The 14,067-nt window shown below is 35.1% G+C and overlaps 1 protein-coding gene across 10 annotated transcripts in view; it reads left to right on the forward strand.

Annotated features, from left to right (window-relative positions):
• The window catches only part of VPS13B (vacuolar protein sorting 13 homolog B), a 465,113-nt gene that overhangs the window by 201,871 nt on the left and 249,175 nt on the right, over positions 1-14,067 (forward strand). For all 10 annotated transcript variants that reach the window (XM_086741084.1, XM_086741085.1, XM_086741079.1 and 7 more), the window contains one exon: positions 7,686-7,795. In XM_086741084.1, the coding sequence (XP_086597210.1) occupies positions 7,686-7,795 (110 nt within the window). The remainder of the gene's footprint in view (positions 1-7,685; positions 7,796-14,067) is intronic.

The raw sequence follows: 14,067 nt of genomic DNA on the forward strand, positions 1-14,067 counted from the left end.
TTTTTGTTGCAGAATAGAATAAGATCCAGAACTAGTACTAGACTCCTAAGATCAAATGAAAGAAGAGATGTACTGCCCTACTCCTCTCATTTCTAGTCTCAGTCTATTAAATATAGAAATTAGAAAAAATTCTTGTTTAACAAAAAATATCACTATAAACATTTTATTTCTAGTCTGCTTGAGAAGATGTCTGTTTTCAGTAGTTCATCAGAAATCCATTCCATGGAATTACTCCATTTTACAAGTGAGATTAAAAGCCCTTGTAATCTGAAGAATAGCCACCAAAGTCTTTAAAATAGGATCTGGAGGTCTCAGACGAGTAGAGCAAACAAAAAGTTAGGACAGTTGACTCATAGTTTCTTCAGAGCACCAAACAACTTTTTACTTTAATGGAATGTACAGTCCCCTCTTGATCCCTAAGAGCGAGTAACTGCAAGTTGTACTGGTTCCATATGGAAAATGAAAAGGAGCAGCCGTGACATTACAACGCATATTGGAGTTCTTTTGTCACAGAGCTAAACAAGCTAAAATTCTCAAACCTTTGTTAGCATTTTGAAAACTTGGTTGGGTATGATCAAATTAATGTAGATTATGGCATTAGTTAAAGGTCTACATAATCTTTGTCATAGATGTAATTGTGGTTGCATCAGATAGAGAGGCAGAACTGTCGGTAGCCTGCGAGCTCACTCTTTTCTAAGTGACAGTATCACCATGCTAGCAGAGAGGATCTCATCCGTGTGGTTTCATAATAAACACAGTCTAAGGACGTAGAGTCAAACTGATGATCAGATTTATACCGTCAGATGTTAGATAGATTTCTAGTGGGACTTTAGGGGAAGGAAAGAGAAAAAGATCAGACTTCAGTTAGATACTTTGCAAACTGAAGTGCTTATTTGTAAGCACTCCTGGGTTTCGGAACACCTGCTTGCATAGCACTGTCTCCAGTCACCGCCCCTCCTTGGGGTTAGTTTGGGCCACCCTGCATTTCCTGATTGGAAATGTAACTCTCTGGGCAACTTGAGCATTGTATTTCTCCCCATTTGTTTGGTGAATAAAACAAACTGAGTGTTCTAAACACTTCATGTTTTCTAAAATGTTAATGTCTTTTTATTCACTCACTGACAATATGGTTTTGAAGTCATTATAGTATATCCTTGTTTTTTATCTTTATAGTCCTGTCTGTCCGTTGAATTATTATTTTTACAGAATAGTAAGTGTGATGCTTAAATATATAAACAGAACCTAAAAGTGAAGGAAATGATACTGAATGAGATGTTCTTGCATTAAAAACTTAGGAATTAAGGAAAAGGTGCTGTGTGTCTTAGTATAGGAATGTTGCTGTTCTGTTTTCATAGAGACAATTCAGTAATCATCCAAATAATGCTGACATTTCTGTATACTACAGCTGCCTACACATTTCCTATTTTTCTTGATGGTTATTGCCTCGTAAACTGTTTCCCTGAACCCACATCACCATATTCTCTAAAGGAAATTAAACTTCTGCTCAAATGAATTTTGGAAAACAAAGCAGCCTTTCAAGATACTTTTTTTTTTCTAAAATGTGTAGCAAACAAGTTAAATACTAATCTTCTAGCATTTTTGCGAAAACTTGCATCTCGGAGTGTCATGCCATTTTTCCTCAGTAAGAAAGACAAAATGGACTCAATTCCATTCTTAACATCAAAGGGCGGAGATGATACGACATAACTGAGGGTTGTTCTCCACACCTTGATGTGATATACCTTGCTTCAGATTGATTTGCAGAAATGTGGCTCCTTGTACTTTAGAAAAATGATGCCTGATGTAGTCCTTTGTGTTAACCAGTGTATTCTGCAGTTTTGTGTTTTGCCTCATTGTCTTACGTCTTTGAATATAATTCCATGTTGTAATTCTGTAATTCAGCATTTTTGAGTATTTGAGTATGTATATTGATGTACATAGCATGTTTCTTTTCTTTAACCGTAATGATGGCTTATCAATTAAATTGAAATTAGGCCAATGTGATTTAGAGTTACGATTAACACAAGTCACACCCCTACATTTGTTTTAGCTACTAGTTATAGTAGGTATTTAGCTAGGCTACATAACTTTAACATCTGAATTCTGTCCTTGGGTCCTGCTGTCCTGTGGTGTGATTTAATAACTTCTCTACCTCACTTTCTCTATTTTTAGAATAAAGGTAATGATGCTGACCTCTTTTGTTTCAGCACTTAATGCTTTTCTGCTAAAAACCTCAGTAGGAGAGTTATTCCTACTGAGATCATGGTAGCAGTAGAAGTACGGTCTTACTGAATGTTTCCAAAGATCAAAAGTTTTTTGTTTTTTGTTTGGTTTTTTTTTTTTTTTAAAGGAGTAGTGTTAAAATATTGTAATGTATGTATGCATGAGCAAAGAATAACTGTTGTATGAAGGAACTGGTTTTGATGTTACAGACCAAAGCACCTTAGTCCATAGGAAAATGATATCTCACTGCTTCTGTTTTGGTGAGATATTCTAATATTGGTCTAAGCAACTAAACTAATTGATATTAGAGTTGTTTTAAGCACTTCATGAAGATAAAACTCTATGAAAGTACATTAGACTTGGAGATATTTCTCTGAGAGAAAATTGAGATGATGTTTAATAAAAGGCCATCTATAATCATGCAAGTCAACCTTGAATAGGCAGGCATGTATTTCAGAAGTTAGACTAAATTTATTAAATTATTGTAGCTGGTATAATGTAAAAATAATTTTTCACAGTCATGTAAACTTTGATATAGATAAAAATACCTATTTCTCTTGTCTGACTTGGCAATTCGGGATGAAATGCAGGACTCTGTCTCTTAGATAAGCTGATTATTTAGCAATACGATCATATTTGCTCGTTGTTGATATTCCAAAGTGGACAAAAAGGTTGCATGTTTCTTTTTTGTGCTGTGTAACTTCGATCTCTAACTCTTACTTCAGCTCTTATTCTTCAGCTTGGGATGTGACTGAGAATGGCTGTGGTGCCATGGGATAGCTAATTGGTAAAGCCTGTTTGGAATGTGGATAAGTGAGCCTTTTTGGCAGTAAGCAGGGTAGTAAAGAGCACTCTTTTTCCCTTAGTTGACTCCCAGGCTAAAATTAAACAGTTAGATGTTTCCACATTTAGTGATTTATAATGCATCTGTTCTGAGTCAGCTAGCAGAAAGAACTAATTACCTATATACTTTTATAAAAAAAAGAACTCTTCATTTGGGTGTAATATGCAATCTGCATTTTTATGGTATGCCTTAGTGGAAATGACCTTCAAAACAGTAAGATAATACATTAAAAGATTATTGCTTCTTTCTGTTATCCTTTAAAATAATTACATACTAAATTAATGATGCTAATTCAGCCTGTATCAGCACCTGCTTATCATTCACATACTCTGAGACATCTAGGTGTTGTGAGCTCAATGCAAAAATAATTCATGGTGCAGTTTATGTAGCAAGATGCTGTAATGTTTTTTTTAGTTACTTAGTTACTAAAAATAAACAACACTTGTCAGAATTAGTTTTTATTGTAGGTCATTCCCTTCTTCATATTTGTGATCCCTCCCCTATAGAAAGTGTACATTAACTGTAACTTAAAACTTCAGTTTCCTGTAAAGGTTTTTCAATTCATTTTATAGGAGAATATCTAAAATGTTTTACTGAAAGTTTTTACTGGAAATAGCAGTATAGATGTATTTGGATACTGCATACACACAGAGCAGAATCTAGAAAGAATTCTGCCAGGGTGTTCCTTTATTGTTGCAAAGAAAAAATACGTTTTTCTGCACATAAATAGCAAGGCAGCTTCTCAGTGTCTAGGGCGTCATAGTATGTTATTGTTGTTGTGTTAAATACTGAGTTTCAGTAAGTACATTTATGACTGAACTATTATTGTCTTCTCTTCCTAGTAAATTTTTTTCACCCAAATGTTGGGAGTTACTCAGTAATGCAAATTTTACTTTTTCACAAGGTTCTTCTATCTCCAAAAAGACAGCCATTTTTTGCCAAGTTTTGGCACCTCCCTTCTCCTTCCCAAAGTATTCATTCACCTCTACATTCCCCTTTCACCATCCTGCTGCCTTCATCCTTTTCTTCTGTCTTTGTAATATCTGAAGCCCTTTTGTGTTCTTTCCGCTGAGCGTCCCTCAGCACCACCACTCTGCTGCTCAACTCTGCCCTGTTTTATCTATCCTGCCTTTACCTCTGGCCCCTTTCCTCTGCAGCTGCATCCCACAGAGGTGTCCCCTTCCACCTCACCAGAAGTGTACAATATACCCTTTTTGTCCCACTTATTATATGCATGAATTTCCCTTTTCAAAGGAGAGGACAGGGCTAGAAGCCCAGGCCAGCGACCCCTCTCCTTCCTCCTCCTCCAGCAGCTCAGCGCTCAAGGTGGGAGGAGGTGACAGCAGAGCCACCCCAAGCGCGGGAGGCCCCAGGTTATCCTCTGTGGGCCCACAGTCCCTTGGGAAAATGAGTGCTGTTGCTACAGCTGTCATCATCCAAGGAAGCTTGTCAAGAAACTCTTCTGCTGGATGAGAGCGCCAAGCGCAGCTGTGCTCTGCTGCCTCCCTTTTGTCCTCCTCCGCTGCCCGCCTACAGCCTGCCCTGGTTCACTGCTTCAGGAGAGAGCTGAAAGTTGAGGACGAAAAAAAAAAAATATTTGCCCAAACTGCACCTTAGCAAATGACACCATGACTTTAAGGAAGTTCTCAAACGTTCAAAGATTGTATGGTGTTGAGTTCGATTCTTCTTTTTCAAATAATTTACTAGATAGATGTAACAGATAACTCTGGCAAGAACTGGGATCTGGAAAGGAAACCCAGTATGGCATGGGACTAAGGTCTGTTTTTTCTGAAATGTAAATTTAATTAAACGGAGAAAAGGGGAGGGGAGAAAAGAAAGTTCACCACAATCTTAATGAAATCCAGGAAACTCCAGCATTGCATTTTGACAGAAACAAAATAGGAATTACTATTTTTTTTTTTTTTTTAGACATGTAAAGAGCCTGCTGCCAACTTAGAGCTTAGTCCTCACATCAGTGAGATCTTCCTTGAAAACTAGGTGGAGATTCTTATTTCTCGGCAGGAAGACAGAGGTTTAAGAGGGTTTTTTTGGTGGGGAGGGGAGGCAAATCTCAGAAACTTTTCTTTGACTACATAGGTATTTATTCTGAAGAAAGCTGTTACACAGAAAACAACCTTACATATATGATTAAACTGCTTTTGAATGTAGTGGCTGAGTAGCAAATACAGCACTAAGTTTCAGTAATTCAGTGTGACAGAAGTGGCTTGGTAGGAGGCCAGAGTTACCTGACAGTCAAATTGAAAGGCAAATAATGTGATTGCTTATCTGACTACTTGTACTGTTTTTTTTTTCATCTTTTTTTTTTCTTTTTTTTCCTCCCAGACACAAGCTATCAAAAGACAACTGGAAAAATAAACTATTTTGCTCTCTGTTCTACCTTACTTTAGAGTTTTATGGGATTGTGCTAGTGTGACTTCATTGAAGTGAAAAGATAGTTTCAGTTCAAAGCATGACTTAATTGTATTAAACTTATTAGTTTTAGCTAATTTTTTTCAGTAAACAAGAAACTAAATTGAGTAACTAGCATCATGTGCTACAGTAACACTATTTTCTTCTTTTTTTTTATTTTCAGGAGTCTGTTATAAATGTGGGGGTTTTTGTTGACTTTGCCTGTAGGCTGACTTTATTCCTCACTCTTTGGGAGGTCTCTGACTCCCACTTGTCATATCACATATACATTAAACCTTTCATTAAGTATTGCTGACAACAGGCAGTATCTCTTAAAGATGCAGGATTCTCTTATTTTGGCATCCAAGTATCTTATAAAAGCTAATAATTGTAGCATATGCTTTATCAATCCTCTGTTACCTTCTGCTTCCTTTTCCTAGTCTCCTCCAGATCCTGCCGCAAGGTGCATTCACTGCCCTTCTTACTTGCACGTTACCTCTTTGCTTTATGCTTGGCATCGGCTTTGCTTTAAATTGCAGATTTATTTCTAAGGTTTATTACTGACATTTAAAACCATCAGATCACATAGGCTAGTCTGTGTATAGGATTTCCTCACAGTGTGTGTTCCAGCTCTAGGCCTGTGGTAGGCAGATGATTTATCTTTGAGTATTTCTTGACTGCCACGTTCCCATTGTACTCATCAGGCTTTGCTTGCGTCACCTCAGGTTGGTGGGTCTTCTGCCATTTAGAATTCATCTGGTTTTGAAATGTTGTTATATACAGTACACTCATCTCCTTTTTTTTTCTGTTTACAATTTTGGTGATGTATTACATGTTTTGAGGCGTATGTTTTTTGCTAGATTTTGGAAAGTACATTGAATTGTGTGACAAGCTTTCTGAATTTATTTAAATATATTATTAAATTTGCATTGCTGCATGATTATATTGTATTCTACAATATAGTATATATTGCTTTAGGAACTACAATTCTTTGAATTATAGAACTACTGTAATTCTCTAGAACTATGTGCTGGGACCTTCCAGTAACCAGGATTTCTGTTTTGAATTTATTTCCTTATTTATTTCATTATTTCAATTATTTATTTGTTGTAAAATTGCAGAAATTATGTGAAAAGGTAACTGTCTATTACTACTTGCCACACTTCTTCAATATAATTCATACCTTTGTATTATATTAATCAATTTGCTTCTGAATTTTACAGCTCTGTAATTAAGTTCTGCTGCAATAGATACTGTATCTGTACTACTAAAATGAAAGTCTCACTGATACATCCTCAGATTTTTAACGCAGGTTTAATGGAAGTAGTGCTTCATAAATCGGGTTTTAGTTACTTCACTTGAAGTATATGCTAACATTTCTGGATACTGAGGATAGTTTTTCCCCTATTTTGATCCTTAATGTTTCACATGTAAGTTTTTCAGCTCAAGCTTAAGAAAACTAGAAGTTTACTTTTAAGAAGTTAAGATACATTAGCCCTATCTTGTAATCCTAGGATTTCAAAAGTGCGGTTTAAAGAAAATAAGATGTATTATAAAACGTAGGGTGAAATCCTCAGAGCTCACAGTACCGAGACGGCCAACACTAGCAGAGTTCAAAAATTTGCCTTATTTAATCTAACTAGTCCTCTAAGGAATATTATGACCACCTTTACATGAAAAATGTTTGCCCTGAGCAGCTTTGGGCAGAACACTAACCTAAAGTACACCTATCTTTATTAAATCAACCCACTGTCCTAGAGACCAAGTTTTTCTTTATTAAGCTTGGGGGCAGTCATACATTATATTCTTTTCTTTCTGTCAAGGGTCTCATTGACTCATTTCTTGCGTAATGTTATTGTGGACTAAGAATCTGAGAAAAGGTGTGTGTATTCAGTTACACACACAACTTTGTGAAAACAAGCGTTTTTCTTGGCAAAAAAATTGTAAAAAGCAAAATCAAAATGCAATTCTCTGCATTTCTTTGTATGTCCATAAGACTGGTACCGTTGGCAAGTTTCTCACTTTCAAGAAGGTATCGAAGTTTGTTTTAACTATTGCCCTTGATCAGGATTTGAAATAAATGTGTATTTAAGTCCAATCCAAACAAAAGTCTGCATCAAAGATGATGTATGTGCAAGACAAATGAATACATATATGGAGATTCTTCAGCAGATAGGTTACTTTTTTTTTTCTTTTCTCCGGTGTGTAGGTGCAGTACTCTTGTCCAGTGTACAAGGATTAGCAATTAACGTTGATCCAGTCCTGTATACATGGCTTATCTACCAACCTCAGAAACGAGTTAGTAGACACATTCAGCAGGTACGTATTTTAGGAGGGAAAGGAGCGGGGAGAGGGGAAACTTTCTCTTCCATATATGCCAGTAGTGCATTTTTGTGCCACGTATTTGTTTTCTGTCACTCTGTTCTGTGTAGTTTACTGCAATACTGTTCATCTTATTTTGAATTATTTAAAATGTTAAGTTTTGCTTATTAAATTTTTCATTTAACAATGTTTTCATTTATCATGTTTAATTAAAAGAACAGAGAGAAATTTTTGGTGGTCACCGTTTTAGGGTCAGTACTTTGCAACTAGTTTTAACTGCTGAGACCTCATAAGCCTCCTGAGTCTGAATAGTAAATAATGTTTTAACCATTTGGGATGGTCTATCAAATAATTGCATAACTTGTTATAAAATCACTACTGCTATTAAGACCTGTTTTAACGGGAGATGAACCATACAGTTCATAACATGATGTATCTGAACGCTGTAACAAATTCTGTATGTAATGTAAAAACACGTATTTGCATACAAAGTGCTCAGGAAAGGTACAAGAAGTTAGGACTGTGAGTCAGTCTAATGGAACAACTGTAAGGACACGATGCTTTCAAGCAAGTCTTATGGTTAAAAAGCTATTGATTGATAAAGCTCTTTTCTTCCTCTGTTCTGACCATCAGTCTTATACCATTGCAACAGAAGAAAAGAAAATACACCATTTTAGAAGTTTCTTGCAGGATTCAGAGATCTTAAATGTTAAGATGTTTTAAACTTTAATGTGTACTTAATAAAATTTTTTGTTCTGTCATTTTGATAAAATCAAAATTGTGAGTTTTATCTGAAAACAGAGCCAAAAAATCATTCAGTACATTTGGTTCTGTGGACACATTTTATCAATAGTAAAATTATGAGTTCAATAAGTTAAATCAAATTATTAATTTATTTGGGACCACAGCCATGTAAACTTCTGATTCCAGGATAGGACTGGGATTGTCTGACTCCCCATAGAGACAAGTATGCCTTTATATACCGGGATTTCTTGAGATCTGTTTACCTTTTAACTATTACTCTGGAATTCTTAGGTTTATAATGCCAATTTGGTAGTACATATATTTTATATCTTTACTGAAATACTCACTATGTGTACTGTAACTGTTGGTGTGTTTTTTTCTGAAAAAAAATGAAAAGTTAGAAATATCAGAACATACTTGACTTCGTAAGCTGAAAAGGAATAGGACAGAAGTAAGCATAAAAGTAAATGCATTTCTATAAAACACGTAAATTTTCAATTATTTTTGCATAAAGCTGTACTTTAAGGAAAGTCTTTAAAGTTAATGTCATGAAGCCAAGAAATTTAGTTCTCTTTGGCCTTACTGAGATTTTATTCAGCTGTAACGGAACAATGAACGACTGCTGTGTTGGAATGTGGAGGTAGAAGCAGCCCAGCAATGACCACCCCTTTGTATTTATTACTGTTAGACTATTGCTAAACCTGCCTCTGTTTGCATCTTGCTACCCAGCAGCTAGTGATTGTAGAACTAGTGTGATAGCTAAGGCCGTGACACCCTCTCTGGTGTGTCCCTTTTGTACGATTATGTTATAAGCTCTTTAACCGTGTTTATGTAGTATCTAGTACTCTATGTCACATGTCCTGATGTGTTTTTAGATAATGTCTGAAAACTGTGATGAATTATAAATGAGGATTTTAAAAGTCTGACTAAAGGTAAACACCAAAAGGAGAGAGAAGCTGTTTAAGTGAAAAGTTAAGTTTGACACAATAATCGGTGAATATAAACAAGTTCTTCATATATTTAGACAAGAAGTAAAAGATTTAAAAATCTTGAGTAATAAGACTACAGTAAAATTTTTTGCTACTTCTATGATCATTAGAAGGAAATTTTCTAACTTGTTCCCATATGGAATTTTATATCTTTAGGAACAATACATATGACAACTGTTTGCAGGAGAGGGGGATTGGACTTAGTGTTTATCTAAGGAAAACGTTAGAATTTGGAAATTCACTTAACGTACAACCCTTCTACATAAATTATATTTCTGTACGGTGTATAAGTTACATCATTCTTCCTCATGTTTATTTTAAACTAACTTGTAAAAAAAAGGAAAATTTGGAGATAGAACTAGTCTTTAAGGCTGCTGCATAATTTTTTAAATGCAATTGAATATTTGGTGCCAGATGCTTTCAGTGAATGGCATTGTAGCCTATTACCTTTTTGTTACAAAGTGAAACTACATGCTACAATGTGTCTGCTGTTATGCATTTGAATAATGATCTGTGTGATTGCTGTTGTGGCTATATGGTCGGTGCTCTAGGGTAAGTGGATGTAAATATAACTTGTTTTTCTCTATCCATTTTGCATTTCAGCATGCATTTATAAGTTTTCCATTGTCCTCTTTGAAGCACAGAATGAGAACATTGCAGTCTGAAAATCCATGAGACACCCTCTCAGTGCTTGAACAAATCTGCATATTGCTACTAGAAATATGTGCTGTAGTTCTTAAGTTTCTTTGCTGAAGTTAATGTTGCATAAAATAAGTCTCTTCTGTATCTATAGTCTTGTCCATTATCGCCTCTTGCATGGTGATATTGGACATAGGTCAGTATAATGCCATTTTGAGGGGCATAACTGGATTTTCATCATGAGTAGTAATGCTTCTTATAGAATTTGGTTTGGCAGAAATTAAATAACAGGTCTGTATATACAAAACACAAACAAGCACAGAGCTTTTGTTGTGTGTTTTTGATGTCCTTATTTTAATACACGTGTTGCAAGTTTATAATTTGTAAATTTTTTTCCAGTAATAATAGAGGAAACTACTGAAACAGTTTGTTCTGTTTCAGTAGTTTCAGCTCATACTCCGTGATCTTCTCCATGAAGATCTTATGGGAGGTAGTATCAAAGGCCTTACTGAAGTGGAGGTAGACAGGCCTTACTGAAGTGGAGGTAGAGAATATCCACTACTCTCCATCTATCAAGCCAGTCATTTAATCATAGTATGTTATCAAATTGGTCAAGAATGACTTCCACTTAGTGAAACTGTGCTGATTACTCCCAATCACCTTTGACCTTCATATGCCTGGAAGTGGTTTCCAAGATTAGTTGTTCCATCACCTTCCCAAGGAATGAGGTGAGACTGACTGGCATGTATTTCCCTGGGTCTTTCTTCTTGCCCTTCTTGAAAACAGAAGTGATGTTTGCTTTCTTCAAGTCCTCAGGCATGTCTCCCAGTTGTCATGTTTGTTCAAAGAACATTAGAAGTGACCTTGTGATGACATCTGCCAGCTCCCTCAGCACTTGTGGGTGCATCCCATGAGGGCCCATGGACTTACATATGTCTAGTTTGCTTAAGCATTCCCTGACCTGATCCTCTTCCATTGAGGGTGCATCTTCCTTGCTCTATCCTTTCCCCTTGATCTTTCGGAGCTGGGATTCGAGGCTGGTCTTGCTAGCAAAAACTGAGATGAAGGCGACATTCAGTACCTCAGCCCTTTCCAATAGGAAAAGAAGCTCATGAGTTTCCTGACTTGATATCAATGTTGTATTTCTAGAGACAATGAAATATTTTAGCTGGTTCTTTTTTACCTCTTTTGCCCTCCTCCTCTCCTTTTGTTTTCTAAACTCAGGTGAACATGAGAAGTTACTTAAGTTTGTGTAATACTTAGACAATTTATATACGTTTTTCAAAAATGTTTTATGCTGATTTCATATCTAACAGCTCTGAATAATGTACAAACAGAAGAAAAGACAGTTGTTTAGTGTCAGAAAAGGGAAAAACAACACAGATTGTTAACAGGGACAGGGAGAGTAAGGAAAAGGTATTTGTTATCATGAGAGTGTTTTCACCTCATCATCAGTTGATGATCTTTCCAGATAATCAGTGCAGCAAGCATTACATGCTGCTTTGTGTAGAAAAAGACATGATTAGTAGATCACTTATTCTATTTGGAGCACTGTACTGTGTGTATAATATGCAGTAATCAATACTAGAAACCTCTGCCAGGTAATGAGTTAAAAAACAAATGCCCCAGAACATCCAAGACACAATATATATTAAAATGGCAGCAATTGTTGGACTTAATAACTTAAAGTTCAAAATTTATTTTCAAAATCCTCAGTTTTTGACTTGTAAGGTAGAGACATTATAGAGATAGTCTAATTCAGCACCTTCTGAACATTTTGCCTATTAAGATACTTACGCCAAATTGTTAGTTTAAAAGAAAAACCATAACAACCAGAACATGCTACTTAATGTATATGCTAAAAAAAAGGGTGAATTTGTCATCCCATCTTGTTATTAATTGTTCTGTGATAGCTCTAATGGCTGATGAATGGACTGATTCTCAGCTTTGTAGTACTTGATATGGCAAGAATAATTTGAAAAATATACTTTTGTGATTTTGCTCTCCTCTCGTTCAAAACTTGAAGAATAGGTGAAAAGCATTCTGGAGAGTTATTAAATGGTAAATTTTTTTTTATACTGACATTTGATGTGTTATACCTGTAAAATGGAAATACTAAGAAAGATTTAAAGATATCAATATTTATAAAGAAAATTATGTTGGACATATAGGTAATTTTTTTGAATGTAAATGTTTTGCTTTTCAGCTCTGCATTTTAAGAATTAATACATTATGAAGAAATCTGATTAAAATGTCATTGTTCTGCTTTATATATAGGCTATGTGAAGGCTGAAAGGAGAATTAGTATACACCAGATATGTTGCACTGTGTCCATATGTTCCACATCAAAATCAGATATTTTACATTATCAGGGTGTAAAGATAATCAAATTTTTCATTCCCTGCATTTGTTAGATTTTTATGAAATATATTTTTGCTACCACCATTTTTCAGTAACTGGTAATAATCCATGAAGTTAGAGCAGCAAATTCAAAAGACACCTTACATACCCTGCTTGAAGATTGGTGAACCTACGGTAGATTTTAAGCAGGGTTTAAACTGGCACAGAAGTTTGAATTAATTTTTTTTTTTAAATGTTCTTACACATCAGCTGAAATTGGTGTTCATTTTTAAAAAGACTTTCGTTTCTATGGATTGTTTTTGTGAAGTAAGCTGTATGTGTAGCTGCAGTAGATGTGTTAAGTGTAGTATGTGCAGCAGTTGCTTGCTTGCTGCTTTTTAACAGTTCGGTAATTCAGCATGTCTATAGTATATGCTTAAACTCCTTGTCTTTCTTTGGTCTGAAAGACTTGTTGAAAAGACATGCTCTTTAATGCTTTACGGAAGGTTAATTTGAACACAGTTTGGGAAAGATACCACTGTAGAGAGTGACTCCTTATATGCTGTTTACTGCTTGTTATCATTGCCTCTCTATTGAAAAGCAAAACAAAGCTACATTTAGAGGCCTCGCTTGCAATAATTCAATGTTTTATTTTGCTACTTTTTGAAGATTTTGCCACGTGTGACTTGTGGCAACGAGGCATTGTTTCTAGTAATTTTAAAATATTTTTCACTATTTTATTTTTACTATTTTTGAAGACTTTTTCGGATGTGACTTGTTTTATTTTTGTAAACCAGTGGTGATTTTCATATATTTATTCTTATAAAAGCACATATTTAGCTTTGCACAGATGAATATTTGAAGACTTTGTTTTCCTTTGTAAAAAAGCCTTATCTATACTTTGATATGAGACAGTCAGGTATATGATACTTTTTGCAGTGAATTTATAAATCAGTGCATGTAATCTTTTTTTTTTTTTTTTCTCAAATGCACATTACTGTAAAGCTTTCATGGCTTCTCAATACTTGTTGTACATTACTCATTTTTATAAGATAAAATTACTAATTTTAGTGAAGAGTAAACTATCAAAAATGAGTACCTACACATATATGTTGATGTATAATATAAATGTCTATGGCTGCATATTTCAGTCATTTTCTTTGGCTATTCTGTCTGCATGTGTGTGTTACTACCCAATTTAATAAGTATTTCAGTAGCAGCGTGGATCTAAAACCAGCAGTGCGGGGAGAGAGAGCATCCTTAGTTGTATACAGAAACAACTAAGAAAAAGATATTGCACCGCTTCCAAATTCATCATGTTTTAAAGCACTGGAATGTAGTACATCTACATGATTCTAGAATCCAGATTTATCCCTTTTTTCATGAATATCTACACCAGGGAAGATTGTGTATTCCAGTTCAAAACAAAAAATTTTTGATCAGCTGAGCAGGTAGATTACAGAATTGGTCATTAGCAATTCAATTTAATCCATTTTTTTCCTTAATTTTTTTTTTCCTCTGCTCATTTTCTCTTTTCTCTACCATTATCTTAGGCGT

Source organism: Chlamydotis macqueenii, chromosome 2 (assembly GCF_036417535.1).
Source record: "Chlamydotis macqueenii isolate bChlMac1 chromosome 2, bChlMac1.mat, whole genome shotgun sequence".
Taxonomy (NCBI): Eukaryota; Metazoa; Chordata; class Aves; order Otidiformes; family Otididae; genus Chlamydotis; species Chlamydotis macqueenii.